Here is a 22,767-nt window from a genome sequence, read left to right as displayed (position 1 = left end):
TGTGTACCCACCTATGAATGTGTTTCGTCGTCCTATCGTGCGATCCAGCTGTGCTGATACACCAAAGTCCACTAATTTAACTTCAGCATTATCTGTAAGTAGCACATTCTGTCCTTTGATATCACGATGTATAACTTTATTTGAGTGTAAATAGCTAAGACCACGTAATATTTCACGGCAAATATACGCAATCCATTCCTCTTTGAGGCTCTGACCTTTCGTCGATTTGACGAGATCGGTCACTGAGCCGGCACCACAATACTCCATAACCAACCATAATTGATCATCTTTGCCAGGTGGAGATTTTTTTATAAAAGCGCCGTAGTATGTAGCTATATTACGGTGATTTGAGTATTTCTTAAGCACATTTATTTCCAATTTGATTTCTTCTTCTTCATCTTCGGTGACATCCATCACCTTAATGGCAGCCAATTGACCAGTCTTCGTGTGGCGACCCTGAAATAGTCAAATAGGAAAAAAATTTAAAATTAAATATTTTCATTTTCCGTACACAATGTAATCATCTTAATATTTAATTTAGTTCAAATGTTTGAGCGTGCAAGGCCTACAGAAACTTGAAATCAGCGAAGCACCTACGGGGGGAATATTTCTAGTCCACGGACAAAAGGATAATTAAAGAGCATTTTGTGTTTTTCAAAGGGTGGTGAATGAAGAGGTCAGTTAACGTTATACCCAATTCAAGTATCCAGAATATAGAAAAAGAAGCGCCGTAAGCGATTTCTTATTCCCAATTTTCTCTTAAGTTTAAAGACCTCATTCTCTATTACGAAACGAACATTCGTTTCGCCTTAGAGACGAATCGCTAGTGTATTTGCTCTATGTTAAACGATGGCAACGTATCATTTGACAGCTGGCTTCGTTTTCCTGTTTGACATAAAGTAGGAAACATAAAGGCCGAACGAAAATGGTAGAGAATACCATTGCTTAACGAAATCGTTTGGAGGCGCATCGTTCGTCCGAGCAATCGTTCACAATACAGAATGGAGCCCTAAGTTCAATAAATTCTTCTTATCTCAGAGTGAACCTCAGTACATACTTTAGCACCGTATCCGAAAAAAAAATTCTCTTTTCATTCGACTGAACCAAGATGTAATGAAAATATAAAACGCAACTGCAGTTCCACATTTGTTAACATTTTAATACATGGAGGTGCGAAACATAATAATTGATCTTATGGCCATGTAACACAAGATTTGACTGCCTGACAACTTCGGAAAAGCCGGATGGTCAAAATATCAATATCTTTGACATTGTAACCATTTTAAATTTGACGTTGTGATAATTTCATATAGTCATAACTCCAATTGAAGTGCTCATAATGTCAAATGAAGTTTTCGTCGTTGTCTTTATGGACGTCCGAATAACCGGTGAATCGGCTAGCACGTTGGCGGCGGACGCACAACTGTCATCGAGATGAGAGAGGTGCGAACCGATAATTTAATTTGTGACCGAAGTTACCAACCGGAGTGTGATTGGAGAGTGGGCTAATGCAGTATAAGAGTATTGAACTGAACAGACTTACCTTACCGAATACCGCGCTCTCAAGACTTTGTCAAGCCCCATTTGGTATTTTTAAATATATGTATATAGGTAAGAAATTTTAAAATGTTTGAGAAGTCAACACTATGTGAGGTCTTCACAGACCAGCCATTTCAACATTGCGTATTCGCGGTAGGCGATTTTCTCAAAAATCATTATGCCGGGATCTTTCATTTCGTTGATAACCATGCGGTGGGGTGTAGTGCTAACTATATGTTCATGAAGCTACTGACTGAAGCAGTCTAGCGACTGGTGTAATGGCTTCTAACGCTACTGAACGGGGCATTACAAATATAGATACATGAGTTAGCTTTACGCAGGTGCGCTACTTTCTCTTCGCCACATTGCCAATGTGCTCTCTGAGCATGGCGTCACACTATCAAGTTCTAGAAAGCAACGTGTGCCGAAATTCGGGGTTTCCTTGCCTATTATGATTGGTTTATAATTCACATTTGACGTAAATTCTGAAAATGTCTGTCCACTTCGAGGAATCCATGTTTTATGAATCCAACCAAGGCATGAAGAAGACAATATAATTTACAGAATTTTTGTGAATGCCGCCTACTGCGCGACGGTACAGCAGCCGATCCAAAGACTGCTTTATGCATAGTTGGATCCGCAAGCAGGCATTCGCTCGAACGGCTTCTACGCTGCTTGCATGGTACTTACATCGTCGTCGACTGTGGTTTCTTTATTCCCGGCCAATGTTTATTTAGATCAAGGGTCACACAAATTTAAACTGACTGTGTTGGTATACCATGAGCTACGCGAAACTGGAACATAGATGGCTTGATGATACTTTTTTTTAGTGTTTACTCTTATAAGAGTAAAATATTTGTAGTGGTACTGGTTAAGCTGGTGATTAAAAAGCAACTAGGCAAGAGGCTAAAAAAATTTAGTGCATATGTATATGTAAGCGTTTCTTTGAAAAATATGGTTTTTAAAATGAACAAATAAACCATTTCAATATTTCCACTGTGCTTGTTCAGTGACTACTAAACGAAAGAGAATAAAAATTTGTGTGAAGTCAGCGCGAATATATATTCCAATAGTTGACGGCCTCTGATTTAGATGTCTTGTTTCAGCGGCAAAGTCACCAGAGAAATGGAAGGGCATATCAAAGATTAGACCCAGCATGTTTGGGTGGTTGACAGCCGGTAGCATGGTGACATCGATGTGGATGCTTATTACACCAAGATGAATCATCTCATCTTCCTCGTTCAAATCATGACTTATTTGATGATAAAGTAAAGTCTCACGAAGTGAATAAGTAGCAGAGATATTAAACATAACCGAACAAATTAAAGGTCCTTTGGATTATAAAAAACTCTATAAGTTTTTAGAATTTTAAATACATCCTCAATGTCGAGTTAGGATCAAAAACACCTTCGCAGGTTGAGGCATACTTCGGCATGTAACATTATTTATTTTTATACTACGAACGAACTTTTTACAAAAGGTGTCTCAAAAAGACGTAGGGCAAGGTGCTGTAGAGAATGAGAAGCTAGGTGATTACAAAAATTTGAACAGAAAAAGGTAGAGAGAAAAGAAAGTAAAAAGTGCTAGGTTGAGGAATGGGGAAGTAAGTGTATAAGCTGGGGAAGTGGTAAAATAAATAAATAAATAAATGTAAGGCGCGATAACCTCCGAAGAGATCTAAGGCCGAGCTTCTCTTCCAATTTGCGTCGTGCTCGTCTTGATTTTCCCTACAAATTGGCCGGACGGGACCTACATGTTTTATGCCGACTCCGAACGGCATCTGCAAGGCAGATGAGTTTTCACTGAGAGCTTTTCATTGCAGAAATACACCCGGAGCGCTTGCCAAACACTGCCGAGGGGCGACCCCACTTAGAAAAATTTTCTTCTAATTGAAAAACCTTATTTCTAAAATTTTGATGTTGCTTTGACCGGGGTGTGAACCCAGGGCAAACGGTGTGGTAGGCGGAGCACGCTATCATCACACCATGGTGGCCGCCAAGTGGTAAGGAATGAAGTTTTCTGAAAAAAGTTCAAATTTGTTTGCAGGTAAATCAAATCTCAAATTCTGCAACGTCTTACGGATCCGCTAATTTAAATTATAAGCAAACAGCTGACTCTTTCAATCTTAATAAGAATTAGGAGGTCAATAATATAAGTATTTCTAAGTGGCTAATGATAACATATTTAGAGACGGGTTTAGTTATAGTTAACGACAATGTTTTCATCATCTTTCTCAGCCAAGACAGTCAGAGTCATTGAATCTTTGCTCATTGTCTAATTTCTCAAAGACTACAAATTCAAGATTAATATGCGAGCTCATGTTTGAGTGTAAATATCTACACATAGAGGAACATATTATTAGTGCTAAAATTGTATACATACATATATAGGAATCTATGCCGTATGTATGTATGTTTGTATGCCGAAGTGTATGGAAGTGGACTGCTTGGTACTTCTAGTGCCGCTTTTGCTGCTTTGTACTATCTTGAACTTTTACAAGGAGTGCAAGTAAGTTGGGATGCCGACACCCCGTCAACTTTTTTTCTTTTTACAACACACGCACAAACACAAACGTACATAACACATAGTTAATTCTGGTACAAGTCAGTGCAATCGCATTGAGAAGCTTTAACGTCACTCCCTCCAACAAAGTTTCGTCTCCTTCAACTCCTCGCCGCAAATTTGAGTCACGTAGACCAAGAAAAAGATTCGACAAGCTTCGTAAAATGACTGAGTGATTAAACAAACAAAGCAAAGTTGAGAAAGAGCAAGAAGCTATGCATAAAAAATGGAAGAAAAAAACAATAGAATGTGTTATTTATAAATAATAATAAAAAAAAAAAACAACAACAAAAGTATTTAACAGCATAAAAGCTGAAGAAAAAGTGCATAAGCGCTAAATAATCGAACTAAATATGTACTCATATGCATTTAACTGCTGATTGTGATGCTGACGCTGGAGCCAACGACGCTAACGCAACAGAGGTGAACGGGTGTGGCTGGTGGCAACAAATGCTCCGACTATGCATCGCATGATTTTCAAAGTGATGCAGATTAGGAGTACCAGTATTAGGTATGATTGTTGTACTTCGGTATTTCGGAATTTTATTTGAATTAGCTGTGGCACTCGATTTTGCAGAATCCCAACATAAGAAAAATAAAGAAATTCCTCAACTCTTGACTGCCCAGGGCAAAATCAGGCCAAATTGTTTATACCCCCAGCAACGCGAGTATCAGCAGAACTCATTAATTTAAGCAGACCTAAGAACTTTCACTGGGTACTATATAGGGCACTGTAAATGCGTCGCTCTGGCAAGGCAGAGCCTCTCCCATATAAATAGCGTGACATATCACTTCATGATTTTGAATGCGAGGAGGCACGGAAATTGTCGGCTATGCATATGATATTGTCGTAGTAGCAGTGGCTAAGAGACCTGATCTGCTTCAAGCATTATGTAATGGCGCCGTGGGAAGAAAAAAGGAACGGCTAACGAACATGGGGCTGGAGATGGCTAGCAATAAGACAGAAGTGGTTTTGGGGAGCTCAAAGCGGACTGTGGATGAGTTAGTCATAACCATAGGAGATTATCAAATAAAATCAAAGCCTTCATTGAAATATCTATGAGTAATCATTGGCTCAAAACTAACTTTTAAGGATCACTTCAGGGCGGTGGGGGAGAAAGTTTCTAGAGTTAGTGGTGGATATCGGCGGCCCAGGCGAAGCTACCCGTCAGCTAGTATCCAACGTAACCAGCTCTATAATATTATATGCAGCACCAGTACGGCACGGATCCAAAAAGGTCCACCAAAAAGATATACTAGCAGCCTACCGCATTACTGCTATACGAATAGCATGTGCTTATCGGACGGTGTCTGACGACGCGATCCATGTTTTATCCAGGAAAATCCCAGTAGATCTACTCTCAGGCCGATCACAGAACATGTAATGTTTCACTGCCCTCGTTTTTACGGCGAAATACTCACTGTACATAGAGTTTTTGGAGAGGAGCCTTCCATTAGGAATTTAGTTCCACGGGTGTGCGGACAAATAGATTGTTGGACTGCTGTGAGCAATATGGCCTTTATAGTTATGACAAAACTGAAGCATTCTGAAAGGGAGCGCAGAGAAATGCGCATACGAAGTATGTCTAACGGCGGTCTCACGGGGTGTGGACACATGAACAGGATTAGCCTGGTTTCATTGGGCCACTTGAGAGTAGTGCGCTAGCCCAACGTCCAATAATTAAAAAAAATTACTTCATGATATGGAGTAAAAAGCCTGAAGGGGTACTTTAATACATTAAAAGCCTCCACATTTAGTAATAGGCTCAAACGTCAAGCACAATAGATCTAAATCTAAATAGTTTATGCGCGCTGATTTATTATTGTTTAGATATTTTCGTACATAGACGCACAAACAAACAACAGTTATGCTGGCTTGTTGGTTTGCTCGCCCCTGATCTTGGTTTTTGTTTTTTCGCTCTCGAACGAGTATAAATAAGTGTGATAAAATAATATTAATATTGCATTACTATTTCATATTTTCAATACTTCAAAAACTCTGCTATCCCGTTTTTACGAGATTCCCATCCTTGCTGCGTGTGAAATTATGCCCAATCACTCGCACCGAAACCACACTTTTACACAAAGTTTGTACGCCGCTTATTCCCGACCCCGCGTTTCTATTTTGAATATGTGTGGGTGCGTGTTGGTATGTCAACCTTGATATGCGGTTACCAGAAATAATATTTACGCTTAAAAAAAGAATTAAAACGTTTAATTGCTGCCTCAGTTTGGAGCTTTCAAAGTCACTGCACTTTCATGACTCCAACTATGGACAACGCATGGTCGCCGTCGTCTTTCTTCCAGCTATTCCTGCTTGCGAGAATTGAATATCTATGCAAGCGACTGTTGCCGCGTTGTATTGTTTTAGTATCCGGTTTTTGATTATTATATTAAATAAATTGCCAACAATCGCATTGCAATTGTTGATTTCGTATGCATCACATCGCTTACAGAGAATTCGACGTTAACTGTCGAGATTAACGTCACAATCATTAACGCCATGAACAATATAAAATACTCAGAAAATACTTGCGAATAATTAAAAAAGAAAATATACATATTGTTATATAAATTTATGTAATGGCATTTAGACGGCTGAGTTTAATTATTCTCATCTTAGAATTTTTGTCCTAAACCAATAAAGCTGTTATGATGCCAACTCCGACCAACATCAGCTTAAGGAAGTTAATTTTTGCGCGCAATGCACTCATGAGTCACTTTCATTTGCGATGGTACCTGCCTTGGGAATTGAATTTGAGATCTTCGGTATGAAAGACAAGCACATCAGAAGAAAAGTTAAAACGCGCTTCTTTTGTAATTTGGTCCGTTTCACTTTCTCTGTGCAACTGGGATACAATCCAATATTTGACCTACAGGCTCAATTTTATTTCGATATCCCAAACTTATGTGATTTTGTATAACGAAGTTTTAACAAAAATGCATAAAAGACTCAAGCTAACAAAAATTTTTTTTTCTTCCATTGCATGGTCTTTTACTTCACAACCGGTTTATGGAATATTCTAAAGATATAGGTTAGGTTTGTTATTTCAAATCTGTGGCTATATCAGCCATATATGATGACTTATGTAAGTCGTAGCAATTATCTCACAGTGACTATAGGTGTAACGGGAGCTTCAGCTTCCAAGGGAAAAAGACATTTGCATAATAAAAGTAGACTAGGTAGAACCCACCACACGTTCTAAACAAATAATATTGTAACGAATTTTGGTTAATTCTGCTTATTCCAAACCTTCTGCTAACGTTAGAATCGCTAAACTGTTGAATTAATAACTCCAATATTCAATAATGCAAAATGGTCTTTATTAGACTACTTTGAAAGTACTTCACAATAACACTTATACTTCACAAACAATAGCGTGCTTAAATCAAAACTGATTAGTCATGCCTCAGCTTGCGCTGCTTTTATACTCTCGGTTTCCTCATTCACTCATTTCTCCTAAGGTCTAGTAATTTCGTGAACTTTATGCTTGGTTACCAGCCATATACATGTATATTTGCGTGTGTATATGTGAGTACTACTTCGGCTGATGGTGAGTATCTCTCTGTTGCCTTGTATGTACATGTGTAAATGATGATTGATTTGTTTCCATATATACGAGTGGCTGCTTAGTATCGGCTTAGGGATGCTAGTATCACTTAATGATGTTAATATTCGTCACAATATAAAACATTAACCCGAATCAGCTACTCGCCGTCATATCTCCCAAAGCTTAGATAGACAAGTTTAATTAGAAGTTGCCATAAAATGGGTTGGCAAGTCACTGAAATGCAGCTTTGTTCAAACGCATACTCATTCAAAGACAGTGTAGCGACAGTTCGATTGAGGCTCATATAGATCTCCTTACGCGCATTTGAGCTCCACTGATATAACTACATACATATGTTAGTACACAGATGCGTAAGCAGTGATGCGTTTGTAGAGAAAGTGCGTCCAATAACAATAACAAGTACGGCATCAATTATTGCTCAATTACCGCCTCCCATTGACAAATGAGACAAAAAATTACACCAGCAGCGAGTGTTTATGTGAATATAAATATAAAAACAGTTGCGAATAAAAAAATAGAACCAAAAATTATTGTGAAATTTTATCAGCTATTTCTTTAAAAGGCTTTAATGTATTGTACAATGAAAACTATGTAAAACAGATTGAAAAAACGTTTTCGAATATATTCCAAAAATCGAGTTTCAAAAAAATGTATTTTTCTTTTTTAAAAATACTTTCGCTTAGTATTGGCAAATTCAAGCATGAAGTGACTGGATGACTCCAACTTCTTAATTCTACATGCAGCTGCAGCAGAAAGGGGTTTTTGGCAAGTCGCATGAAATGCCGTTGAACAGTCATCCGTCAGAACACCAATCGCCAAGGATAAAGGAGCATTAGCTGACCCAATCACTTCTGCAGACCGCCTGCCATCCTCTTCTAAGAGCAGTCTTCAGGTGACAAGCAGGACTCCGGATTCTCTACGGCCGGTTTAATTGTACTCTTTCACGTTAAGAGATCCCCATGAGAGTTGGGTGGGATAATGTCTTGCCTCGGAGTATAGATGATCATAATCTTAAAATAATTTGAAGAAATTGAAGAGCACTTCCAGACCATCCCCAATCGCAGCACAGTCAAACTCAGAGCCTTGATTACCACTGGGCAATGTAAGTATATGTTACATTCTTAAGCCGTTGTAGTACTGGATAGTATTCCATTCATCGCATCATTAATCGCGGTGACTACTGCTTGGAAAACACTGCAGTGATCGGGCAACTTGAGCTTGCGGTTTACATCCCTTGCAACTTCGATCCACCCGTGAACCAGTTAATTGATCCACTGTTCCACCCACCTTACTGCGGTGAAGCCAAAGTTCACAAGAATGCTGCAGTGGCGAAAGTCAGAGAGTCCATTTTCCACTGAATCTATGTACATATGTTTAGCATCATGTTCATAGCCAAGGTGAGTGTTGTTCTGATTGCCGCTGACATCATTCCCCTGTGGGTTAGGGGTTAGAATATGCCCACGGTAGGTATACCGGTCGTAAAATGCGACTATAATACCATGGGTACCCAATCCATGTGTAAGGTGTTTTACTCGAAAGGTAGCAGGGTGGACGCGGGTATCACCCTGTGAGACCCTACGCATGGTCTTTATAAAAACTGCTACCGCGGGAGCAGAAGCAAGCCAATGTAATCTGATGCACTGCATCGTAAGATGCTTTGTATTCCGGTCTCATCTCCTGTCCTGGGATGGCCCCCTTGTGGGAGCATCGCGGGGGTTGTGGTTTCAAATAGAGTTCACTTATGACACACGCTCTGAGTAGACTTGTTTTCCCTTGGGGCGTGCAAACCCAAGGGAGTTCGGTCTCATACTTGCCACAGCAATCCCAATTTCATTGAGAAACTGACCCTGAGGGGCAGATGAAAGGTTGGTCCCATCCCTTGATTGTGGCAACCGGAGATGCCGGTTATATATGCTGAAAAACGGTGACAAAAGATGGTGAAGAAACGCATGTCTATCGTCAGCCGAAAAACAATCGATAATTGTACGAGTGGGCCGGTGCTCATCTCGTCTTTTGAGATGTTTTAAGGCTGCTTTAGACTGCGTAAGCGAATAGGAGGCGTTCGCGGAATGGATGGCCACATCCAAAAATGTGGCAAGATTTGACGCTGTCAAATCACTGCAGTGTGGCGGGCTGAAATGCAAAGATGTTGCTGGGGCAGGTACTCGGTACTTACAGGTCTGTGAGCGGAAAAGGTTGGACATATCCCTTTAATTGTGGTAGGAGTGTAATTGGAGGCAAAATGGAGCATAATTGTTGCGTAATTGAGTGAAAATTGGAGTGAAATAATAGTAGCAAAAATGGAAGCCAATAGTAGCACAATATGGCACACAATGTTTGTCAACGTAGTGTGGCCTCAAGCGATGTCGAGGGGCATTGTTGAGGCGGGCACTCGGCACTCACTGGTCTGTGTGCGGAAAAGGTTGGTCACATCCCTTGATTTTAATTGTGACGGAATTTAAGACGTAGCATAATTGGTGCCAAGCTCACTCTGTTTCTCAACGTAGTGCGGCCCTTAAGCAATATCTAAGCAAAACCAGCTCCGTCGTTAACAATGTATTTATACATTGTTGTAACACTGCAGGACAGAAAAGGTTGGTCACATTCCTAAATTGCGACAAAACACAATATCTCAATCTGATTAACTTGTTAATCAGATATCGAGATATCAAAATCAATGAAAGAGGGATTCTGAGGAACTCGCGGTGGAGTTGCCGTGCAACCGGTTGCCATTACCCGAAAATGGAAGAGGAGGATGGATAGTCCTCCTCGGCCAAACCAAGGCTGGTGGACTTGAACACCCCAGCTCACCGATTGGTACCAACTTGTTGGGCCGAAGATCAACGGATATTGATCTGTGTTTTACACCGGAGGTAAGTCTACCGAGACAGGGACTCCTGTAAGCACTCATTGTCTGTCTGTCTGCCGGTTTCGGAGCGATCGCGGTGTCCAATCTTTATTCTCAAGTTCACAATCCTTGGCGACTGAACCAAGCTCTTATGTGCCTCTGGACTCTTCCCTCTCTATTGCGTTCCCACACGACTCCCGCGACAATTCTGTTGCATGGAAATTTGTTAATGTATTCAACCAGAGCCCCCCCCCCCCCCCCCGGCTTCTAAATCAACCAGTGATCCTTCGGCAGCCCCCAAGGAACTTTCTTAAATGTCACTTCGATAATTAAAGGCAGCCAGGGGACAGTAAGTATATTTATTTTGAAATTTTATTGGTTTTTATTGAGGCTTCTCTCAAACTTTGTTGTCCTTAAGCGATTCCTGAGTAAGAGCGCATAAACCCAAAACTTATCAAATCGTTCTCAACAAAATTTTAATTGAGAATATTTTAGTTCTTCATTTCTTCAAAATTAGAGAAAAAGCTCTAAGGTTTACGTAGTCCTTTCAAGGTTGAAGATATAATAAGTATTTTATTATTGCTTGTTGGGTTGGCGGCTTAAACTGAATTTTCTGAAGTCATAATTCCATTACGAAATTTCTGAAATATTTCACGCAAGTTAATGACATTCGACAATTCTGGCTACCAAAAGAATCACAAATTGGTTTTGAATAATTTAAAACACCTCAAATATGTAGGGAACCTTAATACCAGTTTGAGGTGAAATCAACAAAAACAAAATTCCGCACAGCAGCAAAAAAGGTGAAAAACAAAAAGAGAAACGAAATATTGGGAGGCAGGCACTAAACAGATGTTGTGACTAAAACCCATATAGCGGTAATTTAGCTGACGTTTTTAATTTGACTTTGTGCAGAAAGTAAACTGCAATGCTTAAACAAATGAAGGTGCATACGAAACATAGCCCCGAAAAACGTTAAAAGTGATGAAATCATAAGTTTTAAGGAGAGCAACGAATTGGGTTTTTATGATCCCGGTCTTTGTAATTTTTCCGCTAAGTTAATTTTCTTCATTTTTTAGCGCACAAAATTATCAAATGCTCTGTTGTTTAAGGGGTGGTTGAAAAGAAAAGGAAATGCAAAATACATGATGATGGAACGAACGTAAAACAGTTAACAGTTAACCGGAAGGGTGACATAAGGTCAACGACCACAGCGTCAATTGACCTTATGACCACTTCAAATGGCCATACAGTCAAGTCTAAAAAAAAATGTTTAATTGAAGAGCGAAACAAGTGTACATAAAATTTTTTCGGATTTTGATAATTTATTATTTTCCTTTCCAATATCTTCCAGATAGCAACTGAAATTGATAATTGTATTTGTACATATAAAACTATTAAATGTTTTGATTATATTTTCTCAAATTTCTCGAAACTGTTCGGTTGTAATTATTGCGTTTTGATTTGGAACTCCTTACCTATAGTTACGTTGTAATGTTTTCGCTATATTTTCGTTAAGTCAAACATTTTTTTCTCTAGTCGTAAGGGTAATTAGTTTATTTCGCCCCTCCATGTATTAAAATGTTGACAGCTGTTGAATTGGAGGGGTGACATAAGGTCAACAGCTATAACGTCAAATTGATCTTATGACCACTTCAAATGGTCACAACATCAACTCTAAAAAAAAATGTTATTACTTTTCAATTACAGTTCCGTTTGAAGTGGCCATAAGACCAGTTGATCCTATGGCCATTTGAAGGGATCATAACATCAATTGGTCCTTTGGCCGTTGACCGTACGTCACTTCCCCTCTAGGACCTTCTACGATCACATCGCGATTGTTTTTGAGATAATTTCGATACAAATTCGCCACCATTTCTGCATTATTTGAGAACTATCTTCGGAACAATTCGGGATAGCTTCGAGATTATTTTGGGACTGTTTCGGGGTTGACTTCTGGATAATTTCGGGTATATAAATATCTAATCTTTCCGTGATAGTTTCATGATTTTTTTTGGACTAATTCGAGATTGTTGTCTCAATCATTTCGGGAATTTGCTCGGAATAGTTCGAGGAATAATTTCAGTTCCGTTATTTTCCGATTATTCTGACAAGATTTCAGCGCTATTTCAGTATCATTTGGGGGTCATTTATTTCGGTATCTTTAGAGACTATCTTCGGACCATTTGTTGTTTGGGGGATAAAATCGTGATCCTTACAGGGGCTGTAAAGTGTTGAAGATTATGTATAAGTCTTACAACTTTAGACTAACAAAGTTGCTTCTATCATTAAAAAGAGAAGACTGTAGACTCATGACGGGTATTCTGACTGGACACTGGCTTCTGGCGTCACATGCCTTTAAATTAGGCTTGGTCAGTGATAGCAGATGTAGGAAGTGCGGGTTGGAGGAGGAAACGATCGAGCACGTTCTTCGCTCGTGCCCTGCACTTGCCAGGCTAAGACTCTAGCTATTAGGAGTAATACAGCTGTCAGATCTAGAAGCAGCAAGTGGCTTAAATCCTGGGAAGCTTCTAGTATTTGCCAAGAGGACGGAGTTATTTTATAACATAGGTCCTGGTTTTTGGTAGAGTTTTTCAGTTTGGTCGTTAAAACAAACTTCTGGTAACACTACGGACTCAATCAGTCTATGTGAGGTCCTCATGGACCGGCCAGTTCAACCTAACCTAACCTAACAGGTCTTTCTCCTGATCATTTCGGAGCTATTTGGGAATTGTTTTAATGATAGCCGCGGGAATATTTCGGGATCAGTTTTTACAAAGTTTTTCGCGGCTATGTTTCATAAATGCATATGTAACCATACATGTAGTATAGACAGTTACATATGTATTGTTTTTAACACGGTGAATGGTGCATGCAGACTCAGCAAAGCGGAGCTGAAAGCATTTGCAGGTAAGTAAAATAAAAATAAAGTATGAGAAAAAAGAACAAAACATTTTATCAGCAAAATTTTGTGAATTTTTTCATAGTAAAAAAAATGTATCATCATTTCAAGTTTACTAAGTACATATACATATGTATGTGCGGGCACTTTGTTAACTGGCAAAATGAAAAATGTGAAAACTTTGAAGAGGCTTGAGCACAACAACAACAATCACAACAACCTAACACTTTCCGCGTAGAGGTATGGGATGTGCGGTGTTGTACAAAATGAGTTATTTGGTCTTGGTTATTGCTCATTGTTGCTTGATTTGTCGCAGGGTTTTGTGGTTTTACAACAACATTCGCTGTGACGGCTACTTAATTTCAACGCAAACAGTGAAAATGCATAATCAGTCAATTATTATTTAATTTTTTTTCTTTTTATTATTTCTTAAACATTTGCTGAGTATTGTGGTTTTGTGCATACCACACTCTACTGCGCTACTCGTCTCATATCAAGACAACAACAAAAGTGCTGACAATGGAATACACTGTCACAAAATCACAAGGCAGTAGCAGACGAGCGAATCTTTGGAAATCAGCAAACATATTCCATCCATGTTGCATAAGACCTACCTCCACAGGTGCACATAGATAATTTATAAACAATATGACATTACAAACTTACAATATGAACAAACAAAAAATAGCTAATAAATAAATACGAGGTAGCTCATGCAATACCAACAATCTAAGCATCTCAATTATTTCTGTAGAGAAGTAAATAAATAGATAAACAAGATGGATGCATGTGGAGTATCGGAGATATCAACAAAGATTTGAAATACTGAAACGCAAACAAATTTTTATAAGCGGAAAAAGTGTTGCGATATAAAATAATATTTTCCTACCATATATGATCAACTTTTGCTGGGAGCTAAGAACCTCCCAAATATGACGGGAACCTAATTAGAAGCACAACATCCATTTAATTGTTAATCTTGGCACGGACCCATATACCTTTCTCTTTTTACAGGGATATCATTACTATATATGAAAAAAAGACCCTAATTCTCTTACAGCAAAACAGCCAAGTCTTAATATGACATATGTATCTCCGCTCCAAATTTACATAATATTTTTTTAATAATAATTGTGATAAAAACCTGTTAAACATGGAGAAAAAACAAACAAAAACAAACATGTTACTCTCTAATCTTCTCTTTTTCTATGCATGCAATATAAATTGGCAAACCGTTCATTATCTTTCAATAAAACTTAGTCAAGTTATTGTTTACGCTTTGAGGAAGGTAATATAATTAAATTAAACAAGAAGGGAAGGCTAAGTTCGAGTGTATCCGAACATTACATACTCAGCTGAGAGCTTTGGAGACAAAATAAGGTAAAATCACCATTTAGGAAAATGAACCTAGGGTAACCCTGGAATGTGTTTGTATGACATGGGTATCAAATGGAAGGTATTAAAGAGTATTTTAAAAGGGAGCGAGCCATAGTTCCTATGAGCGTCTTTTCGAGAAATCGCAATAAAGGTGGACCAGGGGGTGACGGTCTTAAAAGGAAGTGGCCCTTAGTTGTATATGTGAACGCGTTTTCGAGATATCCACCAAAATGTGGACCAGGGTGACCCAGAACATCATCTGTATATATAATGCCACGCTGACTTCACGTGAAGTTGGCGGTTCAACATAAAAAAAAATTTGAATTTTTTTGTTTCGAAGTTATAAAATATGCCACTTATCTACGGCAAATTCGTGTGCAAGAATTATTTTCTTAGCTGGCCTCTCAGGTGGTTTTCTGAGGGTGGCACGCTAACTTCACGTGAAGTTGGCGGTGCACCTTAAAAAAATTTTAAATTTTTTTTTTCGGATTTATAAAATATGCAACTTATCTACGGCAAATTTACGGCAAATTCGTGTGCAAGAATTATTTTCCTAGCTGGCCTCTAAGGTGGTTTTCTGAGGGTGGCACGCTGACTTCACGTAAAGTTGGCGGTTCAACATAAAAAAATTTGAATTTTTTTTTTTCGAAGTTATAAAATATGCCACCTATCTACGGCAAATTCGTGTGCAAGAATTATTTTCCTAGCTGGTCTCTAAGGTGGTTTTCTGAGGGTGGCACGCTAACTTCACGTGAAGTTGGCGTGCCACCCTGTATTTTCTAAAATATGGCCACGGCAAATTTTTTTGTTTCACGGATAAATTACGGCAAATTCACGGCAATTTTCCCAACAGGTAATTTTTTTCCACGTAAAAGTTGTCTTGCCAACTTCAGAGAGGTGTTTTTTTTTGTGTTTGGCATTGATTAGCATGAATTAAAAGTGACTCCGTGGCGGCAACTCAAAATTAAACAACGCTATTCACTACATAGCTTTATACATAGCACACAAGCCCATTTCATAGATATAAGACCAGTAATAATCTTATTACACAAATCTCCTCACTCTCCAGCCTGACTCATTATTTAATGCGGTATAAACTTCCCTGGCTTGCAAGCTTATTCTCCATATCCTCGTTAGCTTTCAAGTGATCCATCTTGGTCGTGCGATGAAGTGCCCAACATGGCATGCCCAACGGCCTATTATGGGAAAGAAATACCATACGCCACAATAGCGCCTCTACCGTATAAAGAAATTCTGAAAGGATTCGAACCGCCGATCTCTCGACTGCATCAGGAAATCTGTGACTAAGAAGAGGCGAGGTTTTACTTTTCAAATCGAATCGAAATTCAGAGCAGGCCTAATTGTGTGTATAAAAAACCCCTCTCCCACACCATATTCTTCTTTCTCTCTCTTAAATTATTTCTCTTGGTACACTCTCGTAAATCTAATCAGATATATCACCATTTGTAAATGAATGTTTTTCCTCGTTTGGCGCGCTTTTTAGGTTATTAAGGAATTTTATAACGGGCCTTATAAATATGACACGGACCTTTGTACATACATACATACATACATATGTATGTATGAATGTATGGCATGTTGGTGCTTGACATCAATTTCATCAATTTGGGGTATTCGATAAACGATAAAATGTAATATCACAATTGTAATGCAAAATTTGTATAACCATGTAGAGTTATGTTTGTAAAGCTAGCTAAGGGTTGAAGCAACGTCTTGCAGATGCAGACGGCCTTAGACGAAGTGATGGGGGAGTTAAGCGCCATGATCGCGGTTTGGTTATCTGAGTAAATGCACACAACGTACCTTTAGGGGATACTACTATGGTCATTCTGCCTCAAGATCGTACAGTCAGACTCACGAAGTCTCACTGCCGAACAAGTTGTAGTTTGACGTATGTGAAGATCCAGAATTAGCTGATTTAGGTGCACATTAAGTGGATATGTTTGGCCTCAGTTGGATATGTTTGTCCATGGTCGTCCACTATGCTATAGCTCCATATGTTACTGTGGGTCTGACGACGGCCCTATATAGCCGCGTCACAAGTTTGGGTTTTAGACCCCCGTTTCTACTGACGCTTATTTTACACGAGTAGAAGGCTATGTAAGTCTTATCGACCCTACGTTCGATATTAGATTTCCAGTTGAGCATGCTGTTTATCTCGACGCCTAGATACTTGGCTCTCGTAAACAGAGTGAAAGCAGTACCATTTAAAAAGAGCAGACCAAACTGTGTAGTAAACAGTATCAACTTCGTCTTTCTAGGGTTTACGTTAAGGCCCAGACGTATAGCCATTGAAGCGCCTCTTCAAGTATTTCACCTAAAATCGAGCGGGTTATTGTACTCAAATAAAAATTCTAAAATTAGACGAGGCAATGAAATGAACAAGAACGAGCTATATCGGGTTAGGGGTCAGAATATATTTATATTTTATATTTATTTAAGTCTATGAAATACAGGTTTCTTACAGACTAAAAGCTATGCGTATCAAACAAACGTAAAAACTTAACAATATATTACAAAACTGTATTCAATATGTTAATAAGTTCATACTTAGATATTGAGAAGTCAAACGAGACAGTTAGAGATCCTGTAAGTTCATTGATAGCTCGAGCGATGGGAGCATTTCGAGCGTAATCAGTTCTAAGAATTTGCTCATAGAAGGGAACAACAATACGCAGAGACCTCCGCGGGATGTTAAAATTAATCCGAGCGAGAAGAGATGCACAATCTATGTCTCCACTGATAATATTGAAAAAGAAAGATAATGAAAGAACAACTCGCCTTGTCTTCAGCGTTTTCAAATTTATTCGAAGTAACCGCGAATTATAAGTAGGCATCGGCTCAGAGAAGTTTAGTAAGCGTAGCGCGAACCTAAGAAATATTTTTTGGACCCTTCCAATTCTATTTATTGTGGAAATATGGTATACCCGCGGTAGGTATGCCTGTCGTAAGAGGCGACTAAAATACCAGATTCAAGGGGATATGTAGCGCAACCCTTCAGGTTGCCAGCGCAATATATAGATTTTCCAAACCCAATTGTCAACCTCACCTATCCGGCGAATCCTGTTTCACTAACAGACGAGGCTCTGGCGACCCCAAGCTCCTCATGGAACTTGGGGGTGGGGAGGGGGGAATGGCCTGAAGGTTTAATATGGCCACATGAATCGTTCCCGAGATGGTCGAGCTAGCACCTTAATGGTGCTGTTGTACCGGAGCGTACGGATCTGTATCCGGCAAAGGACCATCACATCGATAACACTCCCCAAAGCCTTCGTAGAGCAACCTTATCGCTACAACAACAACAACAGCTATATCGGTGTGCTTGTCAAAAAAAAATGAAACAAAAATTACGACTTTTAAAGAACTATGTTTAAAAATTTTTTAAATTTCCTGTGTACGTTACACTGTTGGACGAAATTTGTCGAAATTCTGCTGCGGCCTTGCACTTATTATTATAGCAGGAATCTAAATACACAAACTGCATAATGTTCGCAAAAGGGAGAATTTAACATAGTTATTTTTTATTTGTTTTCGATGGAAGTTGTTGTGTTTATCTATTTATCTTACTTATACATTTCTATTTTTTTTCTGTTTATTTTCCCTTTTTTATTTTTTGGTGTCACTTTCGATCGAACGATTTTATGTTGATTACATAGCTTTTCCCAATATCAAATTTTGTCTGAACCTTTTTTATTTTTATTTTTTGCCTAATCAATTTATGGAAATTTTATGTAATTTAGCACTTTCATTAGGGGAATGTAAGATATTTTGTGTGAATTTGTGAAGCGTTTTCTGGCGGCTTTAAACATTTTTTCAACGTTCGTGTGCAACAATTAAGATCATTTAAAATTTATTGGGTTTGATGCCGGAATTGTATCACAAGATGCCTACTTTTAATTGATTTAATGATTTTGACGATGATTTTGATAATAATTAAATAATTTTATTCTTTTTATTGAAAAAACAAAAAATTGTCATATATAAGGTATATTTAGGCATATGTATGACTGTAAGTTTATTTCCTTATCAACTTCAAGATACACTCATACCAAGACCTAAGGGTCATCTTTTATGAGTTGCTTTTACTTAAAAAAAATTAAATCTTACAATATTATGCATGTGAATGCTTGTGTGGTTCCTCTTTTTTCACAATTTTATGATTCATTCATTGACCCACCATGACATCTAGCGGTTGTGTCGTCTGTCGTTAAATACGGTATGTATGTATGTATGAAAAGTGCAAGAGTTCTTGATCTGGAGCCTGGCCACTGTCATTGAAATGTCGCATGGGAAGTCGACAGAGAGCGTAACAATTATAACTTTGATTGGAATAAAATTTAAAATATATAAAAAAAAACAACTCCTTTTGCTCTGTTATACCAAGTTGTACACTGACTTGTGGCTTGTAATGATATAGAGGAATTGAGATAAATATAGAGTCCATACATCATAACTATTAGTGTCGAAAAAAAAATTGGTGAACGTGTTTTTTTGTACTGAAAATGGATTGGTATTGAAAATTGAAATACAACTATGCCTATTTTTTCGATATCGAAAATTTCACAAACTGACATAATTTTTAACGAAACAGGGCTAATGGATTTTTCATATGATGCAAGTTATAAATTTGATAAAATGTTGAAAAATGAGCGGGGCGGTGCTTAACAACGTTTAAGGGAATAGTATTTATATAAACTTAAACAAGTCGTTAATCCAAGGCCGTTAACTAGAGCATGTTGAAATTTGGCAAAGAGTTTATTCTTGCTATTAGCTATACTGCCGTCATCAGCAAACAAGCTGCAAATTGTAAAGAGTTAAATCAGAGAAAAGTGAGTTTTTGCATGAGAGCTTGAAGAAAATTTTAAGTAAACATTAAATTTAGTACCTTGTTTTTGTATTTAAAGGTGATTTTTAAATTAGTATTTGTTTAGTTAAACAGTAAATTATAATCGCAAAAGATTATTGACATCAAAATTTCTAAATGACTGTAGGTAAGATTTGGTTTAACGCGCCGGTCAATAAAGATTTCAACAAAAACTCAGAAATTTTCAAATAAAAAGTTCGAAGTTTTCGTAAAATATTATCGAAATTTTTCGAAAACATTTTAAGATTGCTAGAAGTTTTTCTTCAAATATCGATAATAAAAAAGAGTTTAACTGACGAAATTTGAAAAAAAAAGTACAAATGCTAATCTCTTTATACACAATAGATCTACACAAAGGTCGCTGTGCTTAATAATAATAATAATTCTCTTTAACTCAACAATCTATCTAAGCCAGATATTTGAAAATATTTGATATAAAAGGCTCAAAACTTAATAGGGGGACTCATGTAACCTTATAAATGCCTCATAAAGTGTGTAAACATATAAATTTATCTAGTGCGTAAACGAACTGTCAAATTTTGTATGAAAAATCATTTACATAATTTGTATAAACTTACGCGCACATTTCAGGGTGTAAACGCGGTAAACTCAAAGGAAGGCAACCTTGCACAAATAACAGCCGTCATTTTCATCAGAAATCGCTAACATCAGCAAGTCTCCCTAATATCTTTGTACCGCTTTACAAAAAAAAAAATTGGTGATATTTGCGGTAGAGTTGGGTGTATTATGTTAGATTCCAGCCAAACTAAGACTTTCTCACTTGTTTTTGACTAAGGCTGAGGGTGAGCGTGGATTAACCCACATTCCCATTTATGTCTTTTATGAATCATTTCAGCAAGTGCCAACCATGGCAAAATTATACTAAACATCGACCAAGCAGGTCCTAGTTCAAATATAAGGTACTTTAGATAACTATTCCTTTACGGTTCCTGGCAATTGGTCCCACTGAAGCAATTAAGTTATGGATTAAGAAAAATACATTGAATTCTTCATCAGTGTAAAAAGAAATTAGAACTATGAATTTTGGCCTTCAAATAACAGGCTCTTTCGGTCTTAAAAGCAAGATATAGTTTATTAAGAGGTTTAGGTATTTCAATTCAATTTGAACAAAAAGTAATGAAATATCTATCGCTTAAGTGAATCGATATATGTAGTTGCCTCTTCCATGATAGTTTTGAAGACCTTTCTCACTACAGTTGGTTTGCCTATACAAGTTAATTTCTACGATAAAAAGCCTTTATAGATAACATTCGAAGCCGGTCCTTATAGAGCAGTGCCGGAACACAAATGATCAAAATGCATCTCTGCCAAAGCTATGTTCCAGAGCTATCTACGCACGGTTTCATTAAGAACAACAACAACAAAAAAACAGATTGTACGGAATATAAAGAATTAAGCAGCACCAAAAAATAGATAATTTTCATAAAAAAATGTTCCTAGTCATCACTTCATTTTAAAGCTTATTAGAACTTCTAGTTTTTTGTTGTTGTTTGTTTGTTTGGCAATAGCATGTAAAAAGTGATTATATTGTGCGTTTCATTATCTGTGGGCGGTGAGCCGAAATAGGTCTACGCTTTCAGTTTTCTCTCTCCAAAATTAATAGTATTACAAAGCTTATGTGTATAAACATAAATACTTGCACAATAACTATAGATACATATGTACATATATGTATGTACTATAATTATGTACAATTAGGAACATAAAAGCGCACGTTCACGCTATCGTACTTTTATAATAGTCCATACTCTGATATAAATTTTATGAAAATATAAGAACAAAAAATTGTGTGTAACGTTGCATACCCATATGTATATGAGGGTGGCCCTTATAAATTAAACTTTCAGTTTTTTCCAGTCCAGACTATCAAACGGTAATACCAAGATCAAATATATCACATATAAATTTTTGTCCCGATTGGAAACGGTTAAGGGGTGTCGCAGACGGGACAAGGTAAAGATTGCTCAATGGAAACTAAAAAATCATGATGCAATTACAAGGTGACTGACGTTGGCAGCTTCTCTTTCTAATCCGCCATCTTGAACTCCCACTCTGAAACTCAATTTGCCTCTTTGCGAAACTACTTTTTCATTCAGAGGAAAAATTGTAAAAACCATACAAATCAATTTTCCTGGAAAAATATGCAAAGGCATCACTTTTTTCTCCAATTCTATTTTGAGCTGACTTTTCTATAACTCAAATGCGTAAAATTTTTTATATTAAACGAAATTGTTTTGAATTTTAATATTTCCATCGAAAATAATGGTAGGATGTTTTTTAATAATAATTCTAATACATGTTTTAACTATTTTATGTTTCTGTTTAACTGCTGTTGCAGGATGTATGTTTCGCAGCTCAACATCAAGGGCTGACTGGCTATGACGATAAGGTGAACCGTTTTGATATTGATTCTCGAATCCTGCGCATGTCAAAAAGAACGAAAGCATGTGCCTTCCGCTTGTCGCGAGTTGGTCGATCAGGCTGCGTTGTTTTATATGTCTGATGTTTGGGGGCACAGATGAACACAACATTGAAGAACAATGTACATATTTCACCTCATTATTGCGAAACATTCAAACAGAGCCATGAATCACAATATCTCTACCAGAATAATTTCTTTCATACACACTGTAATAAACATCGCGTGATGCTGCTTCCATCGCATCTTTTAATAATTCTTTAATTCAGTACAAATGTGTTTTTATGTAGCAGTTACCTATGCAGCTCAAAACTCGATCTGCATGAAAAAGTTTTAATACTCATACAGGTCATCACTATACCTCTTTCGATGTTGTTGTAGCGATAAGGACACTCCCCGAAGACCTTGGGGAGTGTTATCGAGTTGATGGTCCTTTGCCGGATGCAGATCCGGTACGTTCCGGTACCATGCCCGACCATCTCGGGAACGATTTGTTATGACCAGATGAGACCTTCTAGGCCATTCTGCCCTCCCACATCCATGAGGAGTTCAAGGTCGCCAGAGCCTCGGCTGTTAATAAAACAGGATTCGCCACGGATAGGTGAGGTTGACAATTGGGTTTGAAGAAGCTATATATTGAGC

The 22,767-nt window shown here is 37.8% G+C and overlaps 1 protein-coding gene across 8 annotated transcripts in view; it reads right to left on the bottom strand.

The window, feature by feature from the left end:
- Window positions 1-22,767, bottom strand: part of msn (serine/threonine-protein kinase msn) — a 161,349-nt gene that overhangs the window by 80,721 nt on the left and 57,861 nt on the right. For all 8 annotated transcript variants that reach the window (XM_067790384.1, XM_067790390.1, XM_067790391.1 and 5 more), the window contains one exon: window positions 12-456. In XM_067790384.1, coding sequence (XP_067646485.1) covers window positions 12-456 — 445 coding nt within the window. The remainder of the gene's footprint in view (window positions 1-11; window positions 457-22,767) is intronic.

This window comes from Eurosta solidaginis, chromosome 5 (genome assembly GCF_040869045.1).
Source record: "Eurosta solidaginis isolate ZX-2024a chromosome 5, ASM4086904v1, whole genome shotgun sequence".
Taxonomy (NCBI): Eukaryota; Metazoa; Arthropoda; class Insecta; order Diptera; family Tephritidae; genus Eurosta; species Eurosta solidaginis.
This window is presented reverse-complemented; position numbering and strand designations above follow the sequence as displayed.